This window comes from Myotis nattereri, assembly GCF_964212035.1.
Source record: "Myotis nattereri genome assembly, chromosome: 11".
In the NCBI taxonomy this organism is placed as follows: domain Eukaryota; kingdom Metazoa; phylum Chordata; class Mammalia; order Chiroptera; family Vespertilionidae; genus Myotis; species Myotis nattereri.
In genome coordinates, this window is record NC_138086.1 from 5797056 (window position 1) to 5824679 (window position 27624).

Below are 27624 nucleotides of genomic sequence, written 5' to 3' on the forward strand. Positions count from 1 at the left end.
CCCTGGGAGCTGGCTGCAGGGTGGGGCTCCCTGCTCATCCCTAAAGGACAGTGGCTTTGGGCTAACCCGAGAGCTTACGCTAGCACTGCCCCTGGTTCCGGAATAATCCCAAGCTGTGCTTATTTTTGTCCAAATGTGTGCTCGCCCGTTATCCCTGCAGCGGCCCTGGGAGGTGGGCAGAGGTCTTTTCTCAAAGGAATCGCTGAGGTTCAGAGCAATGACTGAGCTGGGACTAGACGGGGGCTGTTGTCACAGAGCGCTTGTGTTTAGGTCTGAGAGGACCTGGGGTACCTCAGGTGACACCTGGCTGGTCCTACAGGCCAGAAAGTAGCATTTCCGCTTAAGGTGACTTTTCAGGTAACCCGCTGGTGGGGCCAGAACCTGGCGCCCGGAGAGATGTTGCCACCACGCTTGCCTCTGCTCTCAGAATGGACCGTGGGAGGCACAGTGATGCCCTGACCGCCTGGGCTGAGAGTCTCCTTTAGAAAGCCACAGGCTCCCAACCTCGTGAGATGCTCCCCAGAGTCCCAGACTCCCCAAGTCGCCTTTGCGATCGGGACCCGTGGTGGTTAGCCATGGCGTCCTGTGTGCCTCGCCCACAGCCCCCGTCCCGCTCCTGTGCCTCCTGAATCAGCCACGCCCGTCAGCATCGGAGGGTGGATTCTCAGAGGAGACGCTTGCTCTGCGGGAACACCGCCAGCGATGGGCCGCGTGGTGGCTTTCGAAGCAGCTCCTCCCTGCTGAAAAGGTGGACTTCGCAAGTTCTACTGAAGGGGGGACACTGCAGGGCTCTGAACGGGGACCCTCACTGTCTCCTAATGACTCGAACCCACTTTCTCCCCGACCGGCTCGCACTCTCGTAGGGCAGGGGTTGCGGGCTTACCCGGGACTCGATTGAACCGGGTGCGGAGAGACACGCAGACACCAGAATGGCTGTCATAAGGAAGAGGTTTATTGTACTCAGACCCCTAGAAACAGGCGCAGCCGGCCATGGAGGGCCCCGCGGGGCAGCACCGGGTGGGTCCGGAGGCAGAGGACCAGGGGCAGCTGTGGGCGGAGCCTTCAGAAAGGACCAGGCAGGGCAGGGGCAGCAGGCCTCAGACTGGCGAGTGTGAGCAATTTCTGGGGTCTGGTTGCAGGGCTGTCCCTGGGTGTCTGGGCAGGGGGAAGTGGCCCCGAGTGTGAGGGCTGAGACGAGGTGAGAGGTGTGGGCTCTGGGTGGGCTGGTTTGCACCTGGGAGGCGTGTCCCAGGTGAGCAGCTTACTCTCTCCAGGACTGGCCGCCCTGGGAGTCAGCAGGGCCCCAGAATCAACGCTTCAGAACGACAGGAAAGAGGACATGGTTAGCACAGGCAGGGCCCACGTCGCCTTCCAGGGGCTGACAGGCTGTCTGGTCGGGGTGGGGGGCCAGGGTTGGGGGACCCCTGCCTTTTGAAAGGGCCTTCGCCATCGTTCTTGCCAGAGAGAAAGCTGCTTTCTCCCTGTTCCAAGGGCAGGGAGCTCCAGGTGTCCTCTGAAGCCAACTGGCCTTGCCCGAGGGACAGGGGACAGTGCAGGGGCTGTGCTGGCCGGAGGACCCTGGGCCCAGATGCCATCGGCCGGCATCACCAGCCTCTCCTGCCTTCATTCTCCCTCTGCCTGTCTTTTTAAAAGACCTGGCTCGGCCCTCCCTCCCGCAGACTTGCCTGTGGAGTAAGGGGGTGCCTCCCCAGCGGCTGGGACACAGATGGTGATGACAGAGTGCAGCCCTCCACGGGCTGCTGCGGGGCTGTGCCTGCGTGGGGAGCCGCACGGGCTCTAGCCAGCAAGACCGCGCTGCGCTGTGTCAGGCCAGCTCCCGCTGTCTGCCGTCCGCTGGTCGCAGGCTTCGGGGCCGGGGACACGCCCAGCCCGGTCCCCATCTGTTGCAGACGTGCATCAGCAGCTGGGAGAGCAGCCGGCTGGGCACGCCCTGCTCTCGGGGACCTCTGGAGCGAGGCGGCGGGATCTTCGGCGCTGGGAGCGCGGTCTCCCGTCACCAGCGTCGCAGCCACACTTCTGATTAGCGCTGCGGGGAGGAGGCCTGCAGGACCACGCGGGGCTGAGTAAGCGGGCCTTGCGGAGCGGGGTGCTGAGTGCGTGGGGACGGTGCGCCCCTGTGTGCGGCTTTTCGTCCCGCAGCTCTGCCTCCTCTGTCTGCGGGACGGACGGTCATCGCCATGTGGCTCTGCGGGGGCCGCGCATTAAATTAAACACCCCGGGGGGGACCAAATGTTCCTTCGCCACCTTGAGCGTGTGTTTTCCCTTACGTAACTTCTTGGTGGTTTGAAGAGAGCAGTGTGGGCGTGTGCAGCTCTTGCTGCTGGAAGTCCTGTCCCTCCTGCCCCGCCAGCTGCTGGGGGCAGAGCCCCAGCTCCTCTGTGTGTGCGCGCGCGCGCGCGCGCGCGTGCGGTCGCCCCCCCTGGCGACCCTGGCTCCAAGTTCCCTCGCGGAAATCTCAGCAAGGCGAGGGCTCTGCCTTCCCTCTCCCTGCCCCTAAGCTGTGCATGCAGTGTGTCCCGAACAGGGGCTGGGCATGGCCCGTGCTGTCCCTGGGAGGCGCCTGACCCATACGGAGTCACGGCTCCTGCGGAGGAGGGCCGGCTAGAAAGTGTACTTGTTGCTTTCAACTTACAGCGACGCATTGAAGAAACGGGCGGGAGGGGGGGGGGGGGCGGGGATTGGGGGGGCGGGGCACAAGGAGGGGGAGGAGAGGTGGTAGGAGAGGGCCTCACCGCCCTGTCTGAGCCAAGGCTTGTCTGTCCCCTGATGGCAGCTGGAGGGTGGGGGCTGAGACCAGCAGCCTGAACTGCCGACGAGTCTGGACAGGGCTGGACTCAGAGGCTGCGGGCTCTGCCTCACTTCTGCTGACACGGAGTGAGACACATAGTTTTGATTGGTGGTGTTGGGGGGGGCGGGGGGCAGGGGCTCCAGTCCCTCATAAGCCAGGGGCTAAGCGAAGAGGACTTCAGCTGGGAGTGTGTGGTTGCTGGTATTTGAGACCTGGCGACTGGGAAGCACCCGGGAGGGAGGGAGGGAGGGAGGGGATTATAATAGAAGAATGAGACCTGATGTGCCTCTGAACTCTCCGTTGTCGTCCGGGTGGGGAGGTGGATAAAGAGGACATTAGACGGTGCAAGACTCCTGGGCCAGGAGAGCGTCAAGCGCTAGACGGTGGCAGGTTCTCAGGGTGACTGGTGACTTGAACAGTTGGGAGAGGGTTCCTTGGACGGGCAGGGGCTCCGCAGGCACCCCCTGCACCCAAGGAACACAGTCAGGATGGTGCCGCCAGCAGGCTGACCTCTGAGGGCAGAGGAGACCCCAAAACATAAATGGGGGGCTTTCAGGTGCTGTGAGGTGGGCTAGGTAAGAGAAGTGTGAGCGCAGAGGGGGGCGGGCACAGTGTGGGTTCAGCCCATGAAGCTTCCCCAGACTGTGAGAAGCAAATGCAGAGACACTGACCAGTGCCCTGGGCTCTGGGCCTCCGGCCAGGCTGCCCTCTGACTCACAACAGCCCGGCTTGCTCACGGACCCTGCGAGGCAGGCAGCACGGCCACTTGGGTCCAGGGCTTCTTGCCTTTCCAGCTGCTTCCCCAGTTTGCCTGGGCATTTCCCAGGGCTAGGTAAACCTATGGTGGGGTTTGGGGGTTTTTTCAGCCCAACATTGGGCCTATGAGACAGGTGCAAACTCCTTTTTATAGAAGAGGAAACTGAAGGTTGAATTCATTCAGCAAAGATCACTGGTCATCTAGGCTATTGAAGGCACGCATGTTCTTGCCTCTCTTAAAGTCACAGGCTGGAGTGGGAAGAGAAGGGTGGGGTGGGGGCCCGGGAGGGGACAGCGTGAGGACCGTGGGGTGGATCCCAGGCCGGCACTGAAACCAACTCTCGAACAAGCTCTTGAGACTCGCCATTCCAAGACCAGTAAGACTCTTGGTCTTGACCTCATCGACCTGTGTTGCCGGATATCAGGGACCCATTGCCGTGGAGGCCCTAATTTGGGGTTCTCATGTCAGCTCAGCTGTTAACCGATGGAATCCTTCTTGGATTTTCCAACCCCCTCACTGCTCACCTTCAAACCATAGGCCTTTTTCTTCCTTTGAAAGCATCTCAGCCTCTCCTCCTACGAGATGCCGACGTAGGCCAGTCCCGCTCCATCCCTTCCTGCATCCCCTCAAACTCAGCCTGTAGGCTGACGCAGGTCCGCGCCTCTGCCTTTTGCTTATGCGTTATTTTCTCTTAGGTTACAGGCAGCTAGTTCTGTAGGTTGATGCCGCGATAACTCCCGTGGCCGGCCAGGGTTTTCGTTTTTAGGAGGGTTTTCGTTTTTAGGGGAGTTTGTCTCCCTGTCACCTCTTGGACTGCTCTCAGCTATCTGTGTTTTGGTAACTATTTACTATGTATTAGGCGGCATCTTTGACGTTTTCATGGACGTTAATGATTTTCATTCCCATGACAACCCTGTGAGGTTTGCCTCGTTTTACCCTTGAGGAAGTCGAGGCTCTGAGAACTTGAATCACTTACCAGGAAATTACAAACTCGGGTTCCAGTTCAGGCTCTGGGTTTGTCGCCCCTCCCCCTGCACCGAATGGGCGTGTGACGAATGTCTGGTGGTGAAAACTGGCCCTCCAGCTGTCACCACGGCATGTGGCTTAGCAGGACTCCTGGGCAGGACCTATAAGCCGTGGCTTCTTGAGGCTCTGCGCCTCCCCACGCCTCCGGCCCCGTGGTCTCAGCATCCGGACCCCTGGGGTGGACAGCGCACACCCAGGAGTCCTGCAGTCTCCCCAGCAAACCTTTTGTCTGCCTGGGAGAACCCTCTCCCATGAGCATGGCTTAAGCCCCAGAGCCCTAAAGTGGTTTAATGACAGACTGCAGGGCGCTAACCTCAGTCACTAACATCTAAGTCATGAGAAGAGTATAATCCAGTCGCCTGGTGCCAATGAGGTTCCCCTTAGCCCCAGAGCCCTTCAGCCCCGGGCTTGGGGGTTGGACTTGACTTGGAGTCCATGAACCTTTACCACCTGGGGACCATGGGCAAATGATCTCATCTTTCTGAGCCAGACATTTCGCCTAAAGGTGGGGATCACAGTGAGGCCTCACGGGTTGGGGTGAAGGCCGGTGGACCCAGGGCCAGTTCCCAGCACATGATAGATGCTCATACACAGGGCCTTTCCTTTGGGTGAGCGGTCAGTGGGGGGAGTGCCCAGCTGAGCCTGGAGAGCGCCTCTCAGGGAGTGCTCGACCTGCCTGTTCTCTGATGGGATTCTCTGGGTGGTATCACTTTGATTATTGGTCAGGAAATGGAGGCAGGAGGGCGTTGGGTTCTGTGGGGTTCATATAGTTTCCTTGCTGCTCGTTCCCTCTCTGTCCTTGTGCCGGTCACGTCTGGGCCCGCCCTGCGGCCCGCCTACCCCGTGGGCACAGCCTGCTCTCTGGTGGGCTGTCTGTTGTCTCAGGGTGGCTCCCTGCTGAGGTGTCTCCTGGGTCGCAGTGGCCTGTTTGTGTTATCTGCCGTGAACCGCAAACCCTGTCCTGGTTTCCTCTGGCACCTCCACCCCGAGACGCACCACAGGGGAGGCAGGGAGAGAGGAGAAGCCACGCCAGACTTGGGTTCTGTTTTGATTTTACTTTGCGGCGCGCTGTGTGGTGGCATCGTACTGTTTAGTGTCTGCTTTGAAGGGAGTCTGCCATCTGCCTGGTAATAATGGCTTCAGCTCGTTAGTCACCCATGAGTTAGAGCTCCGCTGTGCAGACTCAGTAAATAGAGCAGACACGGGGGGGGGGGGGGGGCGGCCAGCCAGCCCAGCGTCTGCGGGCTGCGCCGCGGTGACCCCACGGCTGGCGGCTGCCAACTTGGTGGGGGTTCCACGCAGCCCTGGGTGCGGGGGCAGCGGGCCGTGGAGTGGGGCCCGAGTTCTCTCCTCGCCTGGACCCTCCTTCCTTGTGGGTTTGGAGCTCCTCGCACAGGGTGTCACGGCTCCTTGGAGAGAGAACCAGCTGCAGAGTCAGGAGCGAAGGGCAGATAAGATGGCACGCCGAGCCTCAGAAGACTGTGTGGCTGTTCCTTCTCTCATAACCCAAACAGCTCGTGTTTGCTGACCTCACACCAGACATGGCCCTGGGCCTGCGAGCTGCACCAGCTAAGTCACGTTTTCATGACGGCGGGGTTTGGGGTGTAAAATTGGGGCTGACCCTGGTGAGCATTTGGGGTGTTCCTAGACTTCCAAAGCAAAGGGTGACCTGTGTTCAGGAAAAGGTCATGAGGACAGACATCGCGTGACCCTCAGCGTAGGGACAGGCGCACAGCCCGCGAGGACCAGGGCCAGCGAGCAGAGTCTTCCATGAACTGATTGGACACGAGACGTCCTCTCTTGGGAAGGAAAAGGGTGACAAGACGGGAGGTAAAATGGGTTAAGGCAGAGGCTCCTCGGGAGATGGCAGCCGCCCTGGGACACGGCGCTGTGCTCCGCGTGGCTGGGGTGGAGGCTCGTGCTGCGTATCCCGCTGGGAGCCCTGTGCAGACAGCGTGAGAAATACCGCCACCCAGAAGGGTCGGGAGGGTGACTGTTACCCAGAATTCAAGCCACCTGTACCCTTCTCTGTCCAGCCTGGGCAGGAAAGCAGTGTTTCTACCAAGGCTGGTTCTCTGGATGATCCCCCCCCCGCCCCCCCCACCCCCCCCAACCCCACCCCCTGCCAGGAGTACCGGGCAGCTCAGCCACCAGGTGAGCGCTCCTGGGTCAGAGTCAGGAGTGAGGGGAGGTGGCTGGATGTGTCCTTGGAGGGGCGAGCAGGCATGAGATGCTTCGAAGATGAGAGGGAGGACAAAGCTTCTGGTAGCAGATGCTGGGGAGCCTGGCACAGCCCCTCCACACGGGCAGGGCGGCACCCCTCCTTCTGAGGGAGGCTGGTGAGACTCCTGCCAGGGCTTCCTGGTGACCCTGCTGCCGGTTCTGGGCTGACCTGGGGCCGGAAGGGGGCATGGGGCTGTGCTGGGGATTCTTCTCAGACTTTCCGCTCAGATGTGCAGAGCCCTCTGCCCCCACCCCCGCCCCCTCCCCCGTGGGATTTGCCCTTCATGTTAGGCCAAGACCCAGCCAGGCTTTTACACAGACCTGCCAGGCCTGGCTCGGAGCTCGTGGCAGGCATCTGTCCCCGCCCACTCGTTCTGAGTCATCCACACTTATCTTCCCAAATCACAGAGCCTTGAAATCCAACACAAATCCAGGGGGACGCTGGAAAGGAGGGGGGCCCTGGAGGGGGGAGGGGCACGTTCCAGTCAGGCCTGGGGGTGGGGGGAGGGGCTTTGAGTGCCTGACTTGGGGGTCTGGGAACCCCTGTTCTAGGCCCCTTGGGATTGTGTCAGGACACCCCTCGAGGCCTTGCCGACCCCTGGTGATCTCACCCTGGCCACCTGGTGGCTGCCTCAGGGGGACGTCTCCTCCTCCTGGCTGCACGAGAGAGGGCGCTGGGACCATCTATGCAAGAGCTCCACCCACTCCCCAGCAGGCAGTGCTTCCGGAGGCCTTCATGCTCCTTTTCCTTCCCAGATCCCGGCCTGGCAGATGGAAGTGGGAAGGTAACACTTCAGCCAGGGGACAGGGCCCAGGTGGCCACCTCATGGCTGGGACCCTCCTGGCCCCGCCCTCACCCTCTGAACCAGAACCTCCTGGGTCTTAGAGGCTCAGGACCAGCTCCGCAGGACAGCGGATCTCAGAGCAGACTGGGTCAGAGTCAGCCTTCCCGCTCCTGCTCCTTTATCTAAGAAGATTCCAGACCTTCCTGCCCAAGGTCCAACTAGGCACTGGGTCTAGCAGTTTCTCCCCAGATCAGCTTCTATAATTTCACTCACGGAGAAAGATAAGGCAGTCATTGTGCAATTGCAAAAAATAAAATAAAATAAATCCCAAGAGTATTTTTCCATCATCCCAATGGCCTCGTTCCCCAGGGTGCTGACTGAGAGCTGAGAGCTGCCAGCTGCCGTGTCTGCGAAGCTAACGTCCGAAAACGAGGCACTCCAGCCTTCACTCACAGGAGTGAACCCGCAGCGCCCAGTCTCTGGCCCCGGGGGCTCTAGGGTCTCGGGAGCTCCCTTTGACGAACCCTGGAACGCGGGGAGTGAGGGTGCCGGGCTGGGATGACCTGGCTGCGGTCACAGCCTTCATCACGAGTAAGAGGCCGCCGTGTTCCTGGCGCCAGCGGTCCCTGCACTCCCTGCGTGGCTGGAGGGAGCAGGTGGTTTACAGGGAGGTGGTGGCCCACGTGGCCGTAGCCCAGGAGGGCCCAGGGCCTGTCCTTCCCCACTCCGAGACCCTTCCTGAGGTCGAGGGCCCCCCTCTGGTCCCCCCAAACTGGCCTTCCCCAAGCACATTTCTGCCGGAGCATCTCCACCCATCGGATTTCTCTCCTAACTCCTCTCTCGCAGGCCAGCAGGGCTCTCTTCTGTGGTGAGCAAACCGGTCCGTGGCTGATCAGAGGAGGGTGGTTTAACGAGTTCCCTCTCTTGGTTCCCTTTCACACCCGACCTTGACCCGGATGAGAGGCCTTGGGCAGGTTTGTGGCCTCTCACACTGTTGGGACTTACCTTCGGGAGATACTGGGCTTTCGGTGTCCAGCAGGTGCGTCTCTGCTGATGTGCAGTCACCGTGCCAGTGAAGGGGGCTCAGGAAGGCGAAGCGCCGGCCTTTCGGACCCAGGGAGGGAAGGGGGACGGGCGTGCCCTGGCTGGTAGGTGTAGCAGGTGCGTTGGCATGGAGGGGGCGATTGAAGGAGGAGAATTTTGCAAGAGAATAAAGTATAACTCCTGCCCACGGCACAGCTGCTTCTGGGAAGTGCCACGTCACCCCGTTGAAACGCCTTCCGTGTCCCAGGATTAATAAGAGAGATGCTTGGTTTTTCCTTTTCTCCCCTGTGGCACGGGGATGGGTGATAGTGGACCGGTCACTTTGGGTCAGCTTTATTGAGATAGCGTTTTCACACACAATGAAATCACCAATTTTAAGTATAAATTAGAGGGGCTGTGATCGATGTTCTCAGTCACGTGACCTCCACCGCAGGATACAGAATGTGCCCCTCACCCCAAAAGTCCCTGGGCCGCTCCTCCCCCCCACCCCCCGCCACCTTGGACCAGTCTCCCCGTGAACGCCTGTATCCAGCACAATTCCAGGCACATGGAGACTGCTGACAGACGTTGAGGTGAATAAATACATCAGTGGCTCTAACAATGTTAAAGTCCTCCCCCCAGGACTCCTCTGTCCCTCCCATTCACCCTAGCAAGCACTTGTTAGCAGATAATGTCTGCATTTAGTCATTCCCGAAACCAGCCTCAGGAAGGAGTGTTCCCAGAGTTGAGGACTTTCCATCTAAAAGCAGAGACGCGCCGACCTGGTGGCTTATGCCGTCTTGGGCAAGACCGAAAACCCGCAACAACGCTGAAAACTCGCCCTGCCGCCTCGGCCAGACGCCACCAACCTCATCGCCTGCCTCTTTTGCTTGTTGGTTAGATTTTCAGCAATAAGTGAGGGGTCTGCTTGAGCAATCTCGGAGCCGACCAGGAGAACATCCCCAAGGCTCTTGGGGCAGGGACTTTTCTCTGTCCCTAACTCGTCACCAAAGATTCCAGTCCCTTTGCCCAGCCCCCCTCTCCCCTGTAAGTCTGGGCTGGATCTTGGCAGACACCAGGGCGTGGTTGACTCTGCCCCTTCCCCGCAGCGCTCTCTTGGGGTTTGTCACGAATTTTCAGTTAGATGACAGCTGAGGCAGGAGTCCCCAAGGCTTCCCCATCCTGCATCCTGTGCCTGGGCTGGCCTCCTGTCCACGTGGCTGGCCCCACCATGGCATGGCGGTCTCAGGGTGGTGAGATTTTTAACTTGGCACTGGTTTCCCCAGGGAAGATGCCAGAAGATTCTGGGGGATTCTTCAACGCTCCTTATCGCCAACTCGGAAGTCACCTGTTGTCATTTTGCTGTGTTTCTGTGGATGACAACAGCCCAGACGTGAGGGATGGAAGAATAGACTCAACTTTGCTGTGGGGGACAGCTCAAGTGCACGGAGGGGAGACGTGAACGAGGGGTGGTGTCCTGTGGCCAGTGCCACGTAGCCCATATGCAGGCCGCGCTCTGAGCCACCTTGCCTGGGCTTGAGGGCTCCGGCCGTGAGCTGTGGTGAGGAGCTTGGGGTGGGATAGACACACCCTAAAACCAGTTTCCTGGGGCACTGGCACTAGTCTCTTCTGTTAAGAACAACAACAAGCCCGTTTTGGCTGAATTGATATCATTGCGGTGTCCTGTCTGCGGTCAGAGAAACACTGTCCCACGTGGTACCAACTCCTGTACTTTGTGTGCGAGGCTCAGCCACAGTTAAATAAGAGACCTACCTAACAGGCCACTCAGGTGCCGTTTCTCACGGACCCGGCAAAAGTCCTCTAGTCTCCGGTGGCATCGGTGGGGCGGCTGTGGGGACCAGACCCTCTCCCACCACAGGCAGGAGGGCAGAGCCTCCCCGTCTGACCCGCGGGTCCCTGTGCGCGTGCATCCTGCTCTGCACCGTGCTCATCACTGACTTACAGGAGGGCTCTTCCTCCCTCTCTTTCCGGTGTCTGCGACATACTCCTCTATGGGACCCTCTGGCTTCCCCAGGCCCCAGCGGCTGCCATGCGTACGTTGTCCGTCCTTCATTCCTCCGGCTGCCGGGCGTCTCAGGAGCTGTGGCTGCTCGAGGCGAGGCAGGCGTGGCTTCTGCCAGATGCGGTCACATGGCCTCCTGCGGGCTGACCTGTGGGGTCGGCTCCCTCTCCTTTACAGGGACCTCCCCAAGGACGGGCTGGTCTCCCCGCCCGTTTGGAAGGTCGGCTCCCACGGTGGTCCCAGGGGGTCAGAGTTCACTCCCTCTGGGTGCAAGGACTTGGGACCTGGAGCCCCATGTTTTGCGACTCGGGGGAGGTGTCCCCCGGACCTTGAAGGTGCGAAGGGCAGAGATATGTAGTCAGAGGCTTCCAGGACGCATGGCGACCGAAGGCCGGAGGTACCGAGGGACGGGCAACGCCAAGGGGCCCCTGGCTCTAGGAATGGCCCCGCAGGACCTGGCCCGAACCTTCTGGGCATTTTCAGCAAAAAATAAAGACCCCACGAGGGAGTAGATGAGAAATGCTGCGGGCCGGCTCAGGGAGGCGCTTCTTCGCAGCCCCATCCGGGCGCAAAGGGCCGCACAGGCCTGGGACATGGCCTGCCCTGAGGGCCTCTCAGCGCCCAGGCCTCCTGAGAGGCTGGTGGCTGTTTTGTTTTGTTTTGTTAATCCTCACCTGAGGACATTTTTGCATTGATTCTTAGAGAGAGTGGAGGGGAGAGGGAGAGAAACCTCGATGTGAGAGGGACACATTGACTGGTTGCCTCCTGCACAGGCCCCGACCAGGGCCGGGGATCAAGCCTGCAACCGAGGTATATGCCCTTGACCAGAATTGAACCCAGGTCCCTTCAGTCCATGGGCCGACACTCTATCCACTGAGCCAAACCGGCCAGGGTGAGGCTGATGGCTTTTAACCCAATCCCTAGGGTGTGAGAAGCAGGCGTCTATTTTTCCTGCCTTGGAAAACAACCCTGTGTTTTGCCCCTGACCCCCCACGGTGGCAGCAGCTGACCCTGAAGTTTCTGCCGTCCTGGCTTCGGCCTCATGTGCAGCATCTTCCTTCCCGCCCCTCCTTACGTAACGAGCCCCTCCGGAACGGAAAGGGTTTGTTGGCAGCTAAAAAACAAACAGCAGAAATCTAGCAAATTCCTTGTCTGGATTCATTGGTGCCGTGGTTTGTGGCCTCGAGTCCCCGCCGGCCCTGGGATTTGTCTGCTGCCCCAGACATTCTGAGGCTGCCTGCGGACCGTGGCCCACACCGACTTCCATCTGGAACGTGGAGGCCACAGCCTCGATGCAGGATCCACACCGGCTGCTGAGTCTGAGAGAGGGGCCTGGTTCTCAGACTGCCCCCCGCCCTCTTGCTGCCTCATGTGGTGAGCTGCACTTGGCTCATTTCTCTTCTCTGCCTGGAGGCTGGGCCGGGCCTTAGACGAGACCCCCTGCGTCTGGGCTGGGCGATCCAGCCGTTCCGCTGTCTTGGAGCCCCGGACACGGGCTAGGTGACCCCCCAGGTGGAGCAATGGCCACGGGCCCCTCAGGAGCTTCAGGCAGGCCCTGCAGCTACATTGCAGGCTCCCAGTGCACCCCTGTTCTTCCCGGGAACTGATTTCCCACCTGGGGCTGCCCGAGCATGGGCCCTGCCCTGGAAAGGGCGAAGTGAGCAGGTACCATCTCCTGGACCTGCTGGTCTCCATGCACCTGCCGCCCGCTCTGCAGAGCGCTCGCCCGTCTCCAGTCAGGCAGGATACTGAGCTGACTTACTCCCAAGGGTTCTCGGAGCAGCTGCTCACCTACTAGCCATGGCCACGGGCGTGGAGGATTCTGGGAAGTAACAAGTTCACACAGGCCAACAGATGACAAAGAAGGGAGATGTGGGCTAAGAACTCTCTCGCTGGGAGGGAAGATGCAAGGATGCCAACAGAACGGAAATGAGAGGCCAGCCTCCTCTGATACTTAAGACTGACACTCTCCTGTGCCCAGTGCAGCCGGCCGTGCCAGGGCCTCCGTCTGCACCGTGACTCTAAGACGGCTGTCACCATCTTTCGTCATGGAAACGTAGCTGGAAAGTCAAAACCAGCTGGAAAGAGCATGGTGGGCTAGAATCAGGCGAGAACTTGCAAGACCAGGATTTGGCCTGGCTGGGTCATGGCTCCGCCCCGTGGCTCTGGCCACCTCACCTGAATCTCCCTGGACATCCGTTACTCCGGTTACCCCACCCAGAATAGAAGATTCTGAGCTCTTCCCACTGAGAAGAGCTTTATTTCCCTGGGTCTAGGCATCAGGAGACGGGTGCGGGGCGGGGGGGGGCGGGGGGGCATATGCAGCAGGCCTCGGTCAGGCGGGTACAGGTGCTGACAGACCGTCTCTGAAGGGCTCTGGGTGGGTGGTTCCCCCAAGGGTACAGCTGCTGTTCTGGGTCTGGCAGTGGCCCGGGGCTGCGGGGTTGGCAGGAACAGCAGTGCCCACCACGTAAAGGACCAGGGGAGCGACAGACAGGCTGGGTGTCCGGGGAGGAAGGAATTGCCCACCTCCCCCTGACAATGCAGAGATGGCATTTTCTGTCTCTTTACTCCCTGCGTATTTCTGGGCACAGAGTACAAAGAGCGGTCAGAGGGCTCAGCCAGGACAGAGGAAGCAGATGGGGCTCATCGTTGTCTCCTCCCAGGACCTCGGAGGACGGAGGGTCGCTCATCTCCGAGGGCACCTGCTCCGCTGCAGAGCTCATCCGGGGCCCATGGCTGCGCCGGCTGTGTCCACAGCGCAGGAGGCGACATGCTATTCTACGTCCGCCTGCGTGGGTGCCCACCGCCGAAACGGAAACTCCGCCAACTGCGAGGCCTCCTGTGTGGTCCTCATTCCCACTCCTCTGTGGAACCCGCGCAGCCCTGACCCCCTGGCGGGCGGGCTGTTCATGAAACCTGCGGCCACGTGCAGCTGGAGCAGCCAGCTCACTGCAGGATGGAAGCGAGGGGGCGACGGGCCGAGGCCCTGGTGTTCGTTAGGCGTCGTGTGCGAAGCCCTGGCACACTTTCCAGGCTTGGCGTCTCTGCTTCCTCTGAACCCTCGCACGTTCCGTCTATCCCATGCCGGCACAGAGCGGGGCTGCGGGACCCAGCGAGGAGGGAAGGGAGACCCCTCGGGCGCCTGTAGCAAGTGTTAGGGAAGAATCTTTCGATACATGGTTTTATAAATGTGGACATTTGATATTCTGATATTCTGAGCTGAAAACCACTGGGGACCCAGCTCCTGGGCCAAGTCCAGAGCCACCTTGGGTACGTGGTTAGGGGCCGGAGGAGGGCTCGAAGCCCTGACCCACGCAGACCCCCCTGCATAGAGGAAGGCGTGCCAGAGCCCGCCAACAGCCCCGCGACATTGTACAAAAGTTCGCTCGGTGCCAATTTTATTCTAATGTGTGGTGTCCCTCCTGCAGTTTGTCTTCAAACACAGACCGAAACCCACGTGATTTTTTTTTCCCCTGTGGTGCCAACACTGCCTGCGGGGCTCTGGGCAGGGCCGATGGGGAGGCCGGCCATCCGGGGCCTCAGGTCTGACCGAGGCCATCGGGGTTCATGGACAGACCCACAGAGGCGTCAACACCAAGGCTACCACAGTCTCGTTCGTGGTTTGGCATTTTCTTTGTGGGTAAATAAACCTTCTCCTGAGACCCAGAGCTGGTCTTTTCAGACCCTGTGGTAACCTGAGGTTTGTCTTAGTGAAATCACAGAACGTCAGGGCTGCAGACAGTCCTGGGAAGGAAGGCCCGCCTCCGCTCAGGGCCAGCTCGTGGGTTCCGTCCGTCCCTGCCCTGAGAAGGCCCGAGTGACCCGACATCCCAGTCAGCGTCATTCTCTTATCGCCGGGTCTCGCTCTTCGCCACACTCGGAGCTGTCACCAGTCATTCATGCGTCAGGACGCACGGGCTCATTAGCGCCTTTGCCAGGATCGTTCGTTCAGGGGACAGAGCATCCGTCACCGGAGTCCTGCCATGTGCGCGGGGGACTGGGGGAGCGCGTCCCTCAGGTGCACGACAGGCCTTGCTGGGGTGCGGTAGTGGGGGGGAGCCTCACTTCTAACAGCTGATCCACGTCTGGCGGAAACTCACACTTACCCGACGGTGACATCACAGTGTCGCCTCCGCTTCCAGGTGAGCTCAGAGGGGAGGCTGCAGGGTAAGAGTGGCACTTTTCTAAACCTGCTGGTCTGTCCTTCCGCGGTGAGAATGGGCCTGTCGGGACTGTTTCCTGTTTGTCACTCACGTGGCAGGATGCACAGCCTCTCTCATTCGTCTCCGTCCTCTCGTCCACCTGTTTCCTTTGGGCAAAGCCAAGGTCCCGCTCTGTGTACAGGGACTCCTGGTGCCTGAGTGCGCCCACTCAACTTCAGGGGCAGCATCCCGGCTCTCAGCGGCCTAGTGAGGCTTGATGGGGGACCTGAGGCTGCACCCCCACCAGGCACTGGGCTGGGGAACCTGAGGCTGCACCCCCAGCCTTGCAGGGCTTAATGGGGGTGGGGCTGGCCAGGTCTGGGTCTCACAGGATTTTGAGACACGCAAGTGGGCAAGGACTTGACTCTGGGTCCCACGGTGCACCCCAGACTCTGACAGGAGGGAGATTTTTATATATATTTTACTAATTTTCTTTCATCTCTGACACTTCTATTATAGAGAAAGGGCAAATAGCAATATTAAAATATTTCCTCTAATTAATTCTCTTTTAATGTGCACAAATTTCATGCACTGGGCCACTAGTATAATATATATATGTATATGATTACAAGTTAATGTAGTAAATATACCTAATATCTATACCTAATAAGTATACCTAATATCTACGATCCATGCACCAGGCCTCTGGTATAAATATGTTTCTAAATAGTACATATACTAAGGGATTTAAGTGGCAAGGCCTCACTGACAGGCCCGGCCATCAGGTGGGAAAGTGGCGGGAGCTGAGCTGGCGTCTCAGGCAGAGTGTCTTCTGCTTTTGGAAACCTCCACTTCACTGTATGGCCTCCGCCGATGGGTGAAGCCAACTCGATGGAGGGGGATCTGCCTACGGAAAGGCACGGTCATTGATGCTAACCTCACCCACAGACACCGTCACAGCAGCCTCCAGATTCAAGCTTGATTAAACCACTGGTGCGGTGGCCTGGCTGAGTGCACGCGTAATTGAACCGTCACCGACTCAATGGTGGCACTGGTCAGGGGAGCCCAGCGCTCCCTCCTCTGTGACATCTCCCTCCTCCCATCACCGGACGTGGCCTAAATCCCACCTGCTGAAGGAGCGGGGGAGGCCTCTGTGGGTGGCCTGTGGGGAGAGGCTGCAGTAGACCCTGCAGCTCGGCTCCTCCCCTGTGTCTTCTGAGGCCCTTCCAGGTACCTGCCTCCCTCCAGGTGTGAGCTGACCCAAGTCCCCTGTCACCTCCACCCAACTTGCCCCTTACACTCCCTGCTTCCAGGAGGAACTGGGGCCAGAAGAAGGCAAGATGCCAATTCAGGTTCCTAATCATTGCAGTTAGCAGAGGCTGAGCTCAGCCTGGCCTGCAACTTTTGCCTTCAAAAGTTGGGGCCTGAGTGAGGAGGGGCCTGAGAGAGCCTGCACGGCATCCTCAGCTGTAAACCAGGGGCCACGGGACCTTCTGAGGTTGCGTGTGGATCCCTCCACAGGCTGCCCACAGGCAGGGCAGTCCAGCTGCCTTTTCACAAGAAGCAGAGGCATCTCCAGAGCACTTTGCCGTCCTCTAGGTTTCCCTGTGCGGGCCGCGCAGCACCTGCCCTCGGCCGGGAGCGGGCAGAGCAGCCTGCCCATCCTCTAGGATACCCCATGTGGACCCTGCAGCACCGCCTTAGCCGGGAGGGGGTAGAGGCAGCTCTGATGCTAAGGAGAGGCAGTGCATGTCTCTGCAGCCTTTGCAGCTGGATTTCAGGGGGAGTCGGGCGACCAGGGCTCAGGGCAGTGTCCTGGGTGACACCCTATCCCCCTCTCCTCCGTGGCCTGATTGGTGAGAGTGTCCTCGGTGGGTGGCCGTCCTGGACCCCAGGCGCGAGGACTCTCGCTGGAAGGGCCTTGGTTTGTGTCATCTGATATGGTTTTCTCAACCTCCCCCGACCACACCGAAGGCACCGTGGACTCATTTACCAGGAGGTCCTTGGAGGCTAAGATGACTTGCTACACACAAGAGAGCGGAGGGGCCGTGGAGGCCCGGAACCACTCTGATCTGGGAATCTGTCGCCGCGTGGTTTGAGAGGAGATTACTGTCTGGTGCTATTGAGCCAGCGGAGCCCCTGGGTGGGGGCTGGGGTGGGGGGAGGGACGGAGCTCGGGCTCACCCCCCAGGGCTTCTTTCTTTGGAGAAAGGCCAGCTCATCGGAGGCTGAAGGCCCAGGCCGCTGGCCAGGGGCCGGGCGGCAGGCGAGCCAGCGTGCGAATCCGTCGGGACCACCAGGTGGAGGGGAGGCGGGGGCCCCGGATTGAAAACTTGTGGTTTTCTTTTCTCTTTAACATCAGGACGTCTCTGAGACTGCAGTCAGGAGCCACGGTGTCCTCTGGAGAAGGAGAAGCCTGGCGCCTCTCCGAGAGCCCAGTCTAGGCTCCCCTAATTTGGCCCCGTCCCACCCCGAGCTCCAGTGACTCTGGGCTTGTTCCTTATTTTCTCCAAGAGCCGTTATATAATGTGAGTGTTTTCCAAAGGCTCCCATTGGCCGTGGCTGCGGCCACCACCCTTACCGTGGTACCAGGAATCCTGCTTGGCGGTGTTGAGGTTTTGTGCAAAGTCAGTCCACCCGGGCACACCTCCCTGTGCCTCCCACCGGAGGGCTCGCAGGGCGAGCGCCAAGCCTCGATCCCAGCAGGTCAGACGCAGACAAGGTTGAGCCCTGTGGCTGGGAGTGGGCGAGTGGGGAGATGGGTGGGGCATGGGGGTTCCACGTGGGAACCTGAGTGACCTGCAGCTCGGAAGATGCCGCTCACGGCTTTTCTGGAATCCACAGAGCGTCCACCAGGACCCATCTGCCGTTTTACTGATGACCCAGAGACTGAGGGACCTTAGAAATCGACCGAGAACCAAGGCTTAGCACTAAGGAGCTGATGGAGGCACACGGCAGTTAGGAAGCGACAGGCCCAGCTGGGGAGTAGCCACCTGTGTGAACTGTCAGGGATACGCGGAGGGCACTCCCTTCCCCTGCCCTTGCTGTGGCCGGTTCCTGGAGGCTCTGCCTGGAGGCCCTGAGCTTCGAGGGCCCTGGAGAGGACTTGGTGGGTGAGGAGCGGAAAAGCTTGTTTTCCTGGCTAGTCGGGAGGGGAGAGCTGCGTTTACTCAGTGGGCCCTTCTCCTCCGACAGTAACCCCACCTGCTGCTTTGTTCAACAGGTAAGAACAGACGACGTGGGGGCGTAAAGGCACCTTCTGAAATTATCCGTCTAAACCCTCTCATCTGACAGTCGTGAACCTGAATTCAGCCGTGCCACGGTCCCCCGGCAGTCAGCAGCAGGGCTGGGGCTCAGGTGGCCTCAGGCCCCGTCCCTGTGAGCAGGTCGCGCCCAGACCTGCCGAGGGCCGGGCCCCGGGTGTGCCCAGCCGACCCTCCCCGGCTGTCCCGCAGCCCCTTCCGATGTCGCTGGCGGTGGGTGCCGTGGGTCTGCTCGTCGCGGGTGGGAAAGGAAAACCTCGCTAGATGTGTTCCTTCTTGGGCAGGAGTCACACAGCCAGTAATTCGTAGGAATGTTCAGTCGTGACCCCGGCATTGAAGCCCCCTGGCGGGTCCTCAGGTGCAGGCCGTGCCCTGGCATCGGCAGCCTCTCTGCTTGTCCTGTGTTTGTGCTCCCATCTGGCCTCTTTCTGGGGCACCCCAGCTGCAGCAACAGAGGAGTTGTGTAAGACCGAGCCGCGAGCGTCAGAAACGCTGAATGGGCAGGGCTGCATCTGGTCCGCAGGCACCAGCCCCTCCACCAGGGCTGCGCTGTGAGTGAAACGGCCCACCCTGCAGGAATTCACACGCCGGCTGGTTGTAAACCGCGTAAACTCTATTATCTCATGGAGAAAGGTTGGGATAAGTGGGGGGCTGTGAATAAGACCCCAACTATACGAAGTGCAGACGTGCAGGGTGTGGAGTGACCGCATTGGTGGTGGGATACTGGACACTCTCTTCTTCACAACATCAGCGCCTGAACTACCTCTAGTTAAGAAGCAAACCTTCGAGAGAAAGTTGGTGTCGTCAGCCACCTTGGGAAGGAATCCTAGAACTGTGCGAGTCCTCCCCGTCCTCCCTCCCCTGTGGTCTCCCTGTGCCGGGGAAACCCGTTTTCCATGGCAGAGCTGTCTTCACAGGCTCTGACACCGAGCTGGCGTTCATGCCTGGCCCTGAGCCACCCCAAGGAGGGGGTGGAGTTTAACAGGAAAGGCTCTGCGCTCCGAGTGGCCGGACCTGGGTCGTAGGGCCTGCTCGCCTCCGTCTGGTTGTCTGGCTTTGGCCAAGAGGCTTAGGGACCTCTCTGACCCCCGTCTCCTCATCTGTGCACTGAGATGATACCACTCAGCTTTCCTGGCTGCGTGGGCTGCTCTAGGGACCAATGAGGCAACGATTGGAAGATTTAAGGACGCGCCAATGGCCGATGAGTGCCGGCTCTGCTGTTGACACCCTGCTTTTTTGTGATCGACTCAGGACCTTGGCCTGCACTTCTGAAGAGGGGTAGGGCTGGGGGTTCAGGGAGCTGCTTTTCGGTCAGCTCACATCTCGGGAGTTTCCCCAAACCTGGGGCTGCTCTCTTTTGTCCAGATGCTTTCCTAAAGGTGACGTCATCAGCCCAAATCCTGAAGATTGCCTTCCCCACACACCCTGATGCTCCTCTGCAGGGCATGAGGCCAGGTCTGATGACAAGCCCCGAGTAGAGAGCTGTCTCTTGGCAGAAGCCACGATGGTGCCTCAATGTGGCCCAGGGAAATGCCCACTCGGCACCCAGGGGCCTGCCTGGCTGGCTGGCAGGACGCAGGAGGGGGAGGAGGGAGTGAAGCAGTGAGGAGAGTGTGAGGCTCTGGGGGGAGTTTGAAGCCGGGACAAGCTCCGCAGCCTGGGCCTTCTGCAACGTCAGCCCTCCTGAGTGGCCCGGTCCCCACTATTCCAGCTGGTAATGGCCCTGTGGCCGGAGCCGGAGATGGCCCACAGCGGCCTCGAGGTGCGCGCTTTCTCGGTGCGTCCAGGAGATTAGATCAGGGACTGCGGGGTGGGAGCCTTCCAGCAAAGGCCTCCACGCGGCCGAGGGCCTTCCCTGCTGGGCTGCTGCACCGAGCAAACACAGCGCCCGGAGTGGGCGTGTGGAGGTGGCTGGTGGACGCGATGCTTTCGCTCGGTTGGGAGCAGCTGATGGGACCGCCACGGCAGCCTGTGACAGCAGGGGCGGCGTCCTGGGCTCGGCTCTTTTAAGACTGTCCTGACGTGCGTCACTGATCCGCCAGGGCCTCGGTAGCGAGAGTGTGATGGCTCTCAGGGCTCTTGGGGGAGGAACACAGGAGCGTTCATGAAAAGGCTTCCGCTTGTGGAAACTTGTGCTGAACAAACGTTCGAGGGTGACGATTACTGGGGACCAGAGAGGACTGTTCTCATTAGAATGGGAGGCAGGTGCCCCGCGCCTGGCTGCTCCTCACTCCCCGTGGACTGAGCTTTCTCGCTGGCCCGTCAGTGCACACGGGCAGCCCTCATGCTGGGACCAGGGAAGGGGGTGCCTTTTCCAGGGGTTCATTCAAACATTTTTGCCACCTGCCGTATGCTGGGCCGGCAGGCCGAGGACACAGGTGAGCAGCTCCTCCTGGCCTCCGAGGAGTGAGTCTCCGGGAAGTGGACTGCATGTGGACTGCAGCCGATGGCCCGGGGGCATCTCAAGGCCGGTGGGAACACAGATAAGAGAAGAGTTGATTTAGCCCGAGGATGGGGACCAGCTGGGCTTTGAATTGGGCTTTGCATGACACACAGGAGTTCTCTGACTCCGGATTTGGGGCTGGGGGTGGAGGGCTGGGGGAGGGAAGGGTGGGAGCGGGCAGAGGACAGCGCTGAGGCTGGGGCTGTCCTGGAGGGGCTGTCCCGGGAATCGGTTGAGAGGCCTTGAACTGAGGTGTCTGAGCAGTTAAGACAGCGTTCCAGACAAGCCTTGTTTGGGAAAACCACAAAGGGGCTGCCTGGGCTGTTGCTAAAAGAAGGAGCCAGGGCACAGGGCACATGAAAATCAAGGCTGCAGAGACCAGCACATCCGTGGGGCCCAGCCGTCTGCCCGGGGCGCTGGCCCAGTCTCCGTGATGCCTGCACCCACCACAGACCAATCCACGTCCGTGCCCCAGGAGCTCTAACGGGCAGCCAGGCCTGAGCCGCGGTGCTGCCCGTTGGCTGCTCCCCCAGGCTGGGCCTTTCCCCTCCATTCCCGCTCCCTGTTGGCTCCTTCCCTCCCTGCCCCTTAGTCCCTGCCTCTTCTTTCTTCTTCCTTCCTCCCTGGCGACAGGTGACCTGGTGACAGGTGACCAGAGGCAGCCACTTCCTATTCTGGAAGGGAGTGTGGAGAGTGGTCAGAATTGCTGAGTGGTTAGTGCATCGTCACCCACTTCTTCCACCCGTTTGCCATCCATGCCCCCTTCCTAATGGTTGATATGGGAGGAGGATCAGGATGGGGAGGTGACACAAAGAGCCATGTGCAGCCCCTGGAGGAGGCAGATGGGCACCCGAGTGCCACTGTCATTGACCACGTGCTCTGTTTCCATCCTAGGACCTGAGCTCTTTTGCCATGCCACATCTGGATGGAGACCTGGAGAGTTCAGAAAAGCACTCTTCTCATAAGGTAAGGTCACCTTTCTCAGCTCACCTGAGGTGCCAGCAAGGCAGGACTTCCTCAGCAAGTGCCCAGCACACACACTTCTACCTGCATATCCACCGTGCTCCCACTTGCACATGCACCTGTGCTCCCACCTGCACATCCACCTGTGCTCTTACCTGCACATGCAGCTGTGCTCCCACGTGCACATGCACCTGTGCTCCCACCTGCACATCCACCTGTGCTCTTACCTGCACATGCAGCTGTGCTCCCATCTGCACATGCACCTGTGCTTCCACCTGCACATGCACCTGTGCTCTTACCTCTGCTCTCACCTGCACATCCACCTGTGCTCCCACCTGCATATGCACCTGTGTTCCCGCTTTCACATCCACCTGTGCTCCCACTTGCACATGCACCTGTGCTGCTACCTCTGCTCCCATCTGCACATCCACCTGTGTTCCCATCTGCATATCTACCTGTGCTCCCACTTGCACATGAACCTGTGCTCTTACCTCAGCTCCCACCTGCACATGCACCTGTGCTTTTACCTCAGCTCCCACTTGCACATGCACCTGTGCTCTTACCTCAGCTCCCACCTGCACATGCACCTGTGCTCCCACCTGCACATGCACCTGTGCTCCCACCTGCACATCCACCTGTGCTTCCACTTGCACATGCACCTGTGCTGTTACCTCTGCTCCCATCTGCACATACACCTGTGTTCCATCTGCATATCCACCTGTGCTTCCACTTGCACATGCACCTATGCTCTTACCTCTGCTCTCACCTGCATATCCACCTGTGCTCTTATGACTCTCCTCCTACCTGAACATGCACCTGTACTCCCACCTGTGCTGCACCTTGCTCCCACCTGTGCTTCCATCTGCATATCCACCTGTGCTCCCACCCGCACTTCCACCTGCAGGTCCCCCTGTAGCTGCTTCCTACATCTGGTGGTCTCCTGGTGCAGCCTGGAGACAGGGCCTCAGGTGAAAGCTGTGTGGATGGTAGGCAGAGAACTGGAGGGGAAGAGGAATGCAGCCTTTGTTGGGGTGCCTGTCAGACCCATGACCACTGTGAGTTCTTGGTCTTTCCTTGGTCTCCTCACTCCTCTCCCAGAACCATCCCTGGAGGGCAGACATGGCCTCCTCCTGACTCTAGAACCTTGGCAGTTCTGCTTCCCATTAAACTCCTTGAGCTACATATGGGCCAGGACTGTGCCAGCTGTGCCCCTTGGGTATATCCCGTCACCTTCGCAGCCCTGTGCCTCGGCCTGGTGTCCTCACTGGGAAGGTGAGGATACCGAAGCTTAAGGCACCTGTCACACTGCTAGAAATAGCTGGGATTCAAACTCCAGTCCTGTGTCCAGAAGCCTTGCTGTGCCACCCTGCTGTCGGGTCAGCTTCGTTCCCACTGCCCAGCCACGTCCACAGGCACCCACCACCCACCACGCAGAGCTTCTCCTTGTTAATTATTCGAGGATTGGACAAAACTCGGGAATCCTGAGTCCCATAGGGAGGTGGCTTGGTGGCGAAACTGGATACAGACAGAGACTCTAAGTGCATTTCATGTTAATGGTTAGAAAAAGGAAAGCGCGGACCCTGTGAGGGGTGAGCTTGAGCTCTGTGGTTCCTCGCCGGGCACGGCCCCTGCATCTCCCCGAGGCCACGCTGGCCCTCCGTGCGGCCGGGGAGTGGCAGAGGGTGGGCCTGTGGCGGAGGGTCCCTGAAGGTGGAGTCCCCACGAGGACATCACAGCCTTTAAGGAACCTCGAGCCCTGTTTGGGGGCGCCCTCTGGTGGTGGAAGAACTCACAAGGGTCACGGGTCCGACAGGCACCCCGAATGGACAGAGGCCCGTGGGCACGGAGGCTGCCTGCCTGCCTCTGGGTGTGTGCGTTCGCCTACCTCCCGGCACACTGGGCTGTCCCCGCCAGGCCTTGTCCTTGCCCAGGCGCCCTGTGACAGGCCAGCGATGCAGCCAGCCTCCGAGGCTTTGGGCCGTGTTCCCTTCCGAGCTGTCAGCGGCCCCCTCACTCCAGCACCACAGCGGCTTGGAGCTGAAACATGCATCACTCCCCAGCCCCGGGGCCTCTCGGGACGGAGCCCAGGCCCAGTGTGCAGACCACAGAGATTTGTTTCCTCCTGTGAAGAGGGCAGGAGGACACTGTCCCGTGTGGTCAGACCTGGAGGAGGACACACGTGAGGCCTTGAGCATAGAGGACAGGAGACAGACCCACAAGCAGGTCAAAGGGAGAAGAGACAGCCTTTCAAGCCATGTCCTCTGCCTGCCATCCCCCCGCCTCCTCCAGGACGCCCTCCTGAGAGCTGGGCAGAGGTCATGGGCCTCTGGGTAGTGCTGACCAGCCTGCGGATGGGCTATGGTGGGGCAGCTGCCTTCCCCAGGCCACTAGTGGCACCTCTGTTTGTAGAAGAGCTTAGGGCTGTTTCTTGGGCAGGGTGCGTGGAGGAGCAGCTCGGTGCCAGAGGACCCCGGGGGGAGCGGCAGGTGTGAGTGACAGGCCCAGGGCGGGGCCAGGTCTGAGCGCCGAGCGAGCTCACCCCTCTGCCGGTCTCTCCGCAGGTGGACAGCCCCTTCGGCTCCGGCAGCCCCTCCAAAGGCTTCTTCTCCAGAGGCCCCCCGCGCCGGACCTCCAGCCCCGTGTCTGCTCCCGTGAGGCCCAAGACCAGCCCCAGCTCCCCCAAAACCGTGTTCCCGTTCTCCTACCAGGAGTCCCCGCCGCGCTCCCCGCGGCGCATGAGCTTCAGCGGGATCTTCCGCTCCTCGTCCAAAGAGTCGTCCCCCACGTCCAGCTCGTCTACCTCGCCCGGGGGCATCCGGTTCTTCTCCCGCTCCAGAAAAAGTAAGGCACTGTTGCTCTTCCCCAGGTGGGTGCGGCTGCTGGCCCTACCTCTGCCACTCGGCCACGAAGCCCCCTGCAGGGGCGGCACAGCGGGCCGCGGCTTTTGTTGGTGCTGAGCGCCCGCCCTGTGCCTGTCCCAGGAACACACCTCCCTCCAGAGCGATGTCGGTCTCCCCCTGTCGGCTCCTCCCTACACTAACCCGCCGCATGGGCTGAACTGTAGCCGCCTGGTGCGCAGTGAGGCCTCGGCCTCCAGGCTTTTCTGAGGAACAGCAGCGGCGCGAGGCCAAGGTTTGTCCTGTGCCGGCCGGCCCAGCCCTTGCGCTGCTGCCAGTGGGCCTGGGCCTGTGTCTGATATTGGGAGGTTTGAGGGTCTCTCTTTCCGACAGACTGAGTGTGTTTAAGAGAGAGTTCTTCAGGGTCGTAAATATGTGTGGTCTGAGTGCAAACCATTCTCGATGGAGCACCGCGATCGGAGTGGGTAATAGACCAGGAAACTCTGAAGTGGACTTTCTCTTCTCATGTCTTAGCGCATCTCCTTGCTCCCCCGATTCTTCCTGGCAATTAGGAAGGTCCCACTCAGGAAGACAGTGATTTGGAAAACAGACTCGCCCTCAGGCACCACAGGTCTGGGGTGGCCCTCCTTTATGTCCAGCGTCATTGGTAGCGAAACCTGCCGTCGGTGCAGTGTGAGCTGGGAGCTGGGCCATAGCATCCAGTTCCGCCTCCTCAACTTACAAGGGAAGGGCGGCTGTCTCTCTTCTTTCTTTTCTTTTCCGTTTTGGAGGTGTGGGTATTGTTCCTAGTACCCCAAAGTCATCCCCTGATGGGGGGTGAACCGAAGTGTAAACGCACAGATGTCACAGACATGGAGTCGGGAACTCTACTCTGAGGCCCATTAGCATGGACCTTCCGATGCTTGAGGGAGCTTGCCCAGCCTCCGTGGCAGGGACCCCGAAATTCTCCAGCATTCCCCAGGTGCCGCCTCTCAGAGTAGGGGACCAGGCCGACAGCAGGGGGTCCTGCTTCTCAGCAGGGACGCATCGTGCCTGTGGTGGGTGCAGAGAGCTAGGCTTCCCGGGGCCGCGTGACAAAGGACCCCAGACTGGGGGCTTCAGCATCAGAAGTGCGTTCCCTCACGGTTCTCGAGGCCGAAGTTCCAAATCCAGGCGTCAGAGGGGCTGTGCTCCCTCTGGAGGGTCGAGAAAATGGTCTGTCCTCTGACTGTCTCTGAGCTCCTAGTGTCGCCCGCAACCCCTGGGGTCCCTCGGCCTGCAGCGCATCCCTCCCATCGCTGCCTCTCGTCACATGGAGCTGTCCCTCTGTGTGTCTGTGTCCGAGAGCTTCTCTCCTCTTCTCATGAGGACAGCGGTAGAGCGGGTTAAGGGCCCCACTGCCCACAAGCTCATCTTCATTTCATCGGCAACAACCCTATTTCCAAATAAGGCCACAAATGAGGCTCCTGGAAGGTGTGAGTTTGGGGCGAACACTTCAACCCGGCACACACGTTACCTAGGAAAAGCCGTGATCCGCCGCCACACCCCTGGCTGGACGCAGAGGCTGCAGTTACCGGTGCCCCGCCTGTTAACACATTGTTTGCGGGTAGTTTTTATTGCGCGCTAACAGGTGGCGCGGGCCATTTTTGCTAATTTTTTGCACAAATGGCAACGTTCAGTAAAATTACGATAACTTTAGTTTACGTATTTATACGTTACCCGCATTCTACCGCTAGTCTATAAAAAACGTATTAATACGTGTCCTGAGCTCTACCACACTGGTAGAACGTATAAATACGTTTCCCTCATACAATGTGTTAAGACAGGGTCGTTTCTGAAGGCAGGAAGGGGTCTGGGTGGCCTGGAGAGGCCGCAGGTGGGATGTTGGATGGAGAAGATGGGCCGGACTTTCCGCGCCCTGGGAGACGGCAGTCACTGCCTTGTGCGGGCTCTTTTAAGAGGCTCTCCGGCGTCCGTGGCCAGGAAATACCCAGTTCAGAGGTCTGCCTGTGAGACGCTGCGGCTTAGGTGTGGGCTGCTTGCTCAGGTGCTCCTCCGCCATCCGGGGAGGCAGCTGGAGGCGGGGCTCAGGACGGCTCTGGAGGACCGGCTGCTCTGAACACCGGCATCATTAGGCCAGGGTACTCCTGGCCCCAGGACGCTGTCTGTGCTGCTGCCGGAACCTCTGAGCCCAAGACCAGACTTTCCCTAAATTGGAAACCAACCCTGCCCAGTTGGTCGGGGTGAAGTGGGAAGGTCTTGCCTGGGGCCAGGGGGAGCGTGCCCGTTTCACGGGGGGGGGGGGGGGGGACCATCGGCTCCTGGCCATGTGGCTCCTTAACTGTGTGGGCATCACAGGGACAGGGAGTGGAGGGCGTGTAGTCTTTCTGCTCTTCCTCGTGTTTCCGTCAGCTCCTGGGTCAAGGCGCCCAGACTGTCTATCGCTCCCCACGGCCCCAGACTAACTCGCCGTGCTGAGCTTGAAGGTAACGCCACTTGTCTGTAAGGAGGGACTTTGGCAGGAGCAGCCCGAAGCCTGCTGCCTCCACCAGAGGGAGGCCCCGGAGACCTGTCCGCCACCAGGGCCCCGGGGGACGTGCCCGCCGGTGTGAGCACCTGGGCTCTTTGCCTTCAGTGGACACGTGGTGAAATGGCCCAGTCCTCCCGCCTGTGCTGCTCGCTAGGAACCTGACAGCCAAGTCTGTACACGGGGCATTCTGGGATATGTTTGCAGCCTTATTGCTGAATCCATTTTGGTCTCTTATTTTCACACCACTATTTTTTTTTTTAAGACAAAGACAGACAATTTTGTGGAAGGATTTGGGGTATTTACAGAATTCAAAGAAGAGCTCAGGATTCAGGGAGGGAAGGAAGCAGGCTGGCCCCGCGGCCTCGGCAGCAGGAATCCATGGGTCGTCACGTGAGGCCCAGAGACCTCCTTGTCTTTGTGTCTCTCCACTTTCCATTTGACACTCCTCACTCCTGGATGTCTGATGAGCCCGGTGAGGACCCCTGAACCAGTCAGTTGTTCAAGAAGGATTTAATTTAATGTTACTAAACTGCTCCCTCCTCATTGACAATAATTATAATACTATAAATAATAAACCTAGTAATCATAAATAATTATAAATACCTATCACATGCATTCTAACTGCCTTGTAAGTGACTGTTGTTTTAATCTTCATAAAAGGGTGGTGAAGTAATATTTTTACCATATTCATCAAAGTAGAAACTGAGGCACAGAGTGGGTAAGTCATTGAGCAAAGATCCCACAGCGGTAAGTGGCAGAACCAAGCTTTCAACTGAGGCGGTGTCACACCCCAATCC

The 27624-nt window shown here is 59.6% G+C and overlaps 1 protein-coding gene across 4 annotated transcripts in view; it reads left to right on the forward strand.

Annotated features, from left to right (window-relative positions):
* Positions 1-27624, forward strand: part of PRKAG2 (protein kinase AMP-activated non-catalytic subunit gamma 2) — a 223518-nt gene that overhangs the window by 44230 nt on the left and 151664 nt on the right. For 2 of the 4 annotated variants that reach the window (XM_081101737.1, XM_081101738.1), the window contains exons 1-3: positions 1720-2084; positions 21392-21463; positions 24022-24301. In XM_081101737.1, coding sequence (XP_080957863.1) covers positions 21410-21463; positions 24022-24301 — 334 coding nt within the window. In that variant the 5' untranslated portion in view covers positions 1720-2084; positions 21392-21409. Of the gene's footprint in view, positions 1-1719; positions 2085-21391; positions 21464-24021; positions 24302-27624 lie in introns of those variants that run through there. The other 2 variants (XM_081101735.1, XM_081101736.1) reach the window with 1 other exon arrangement.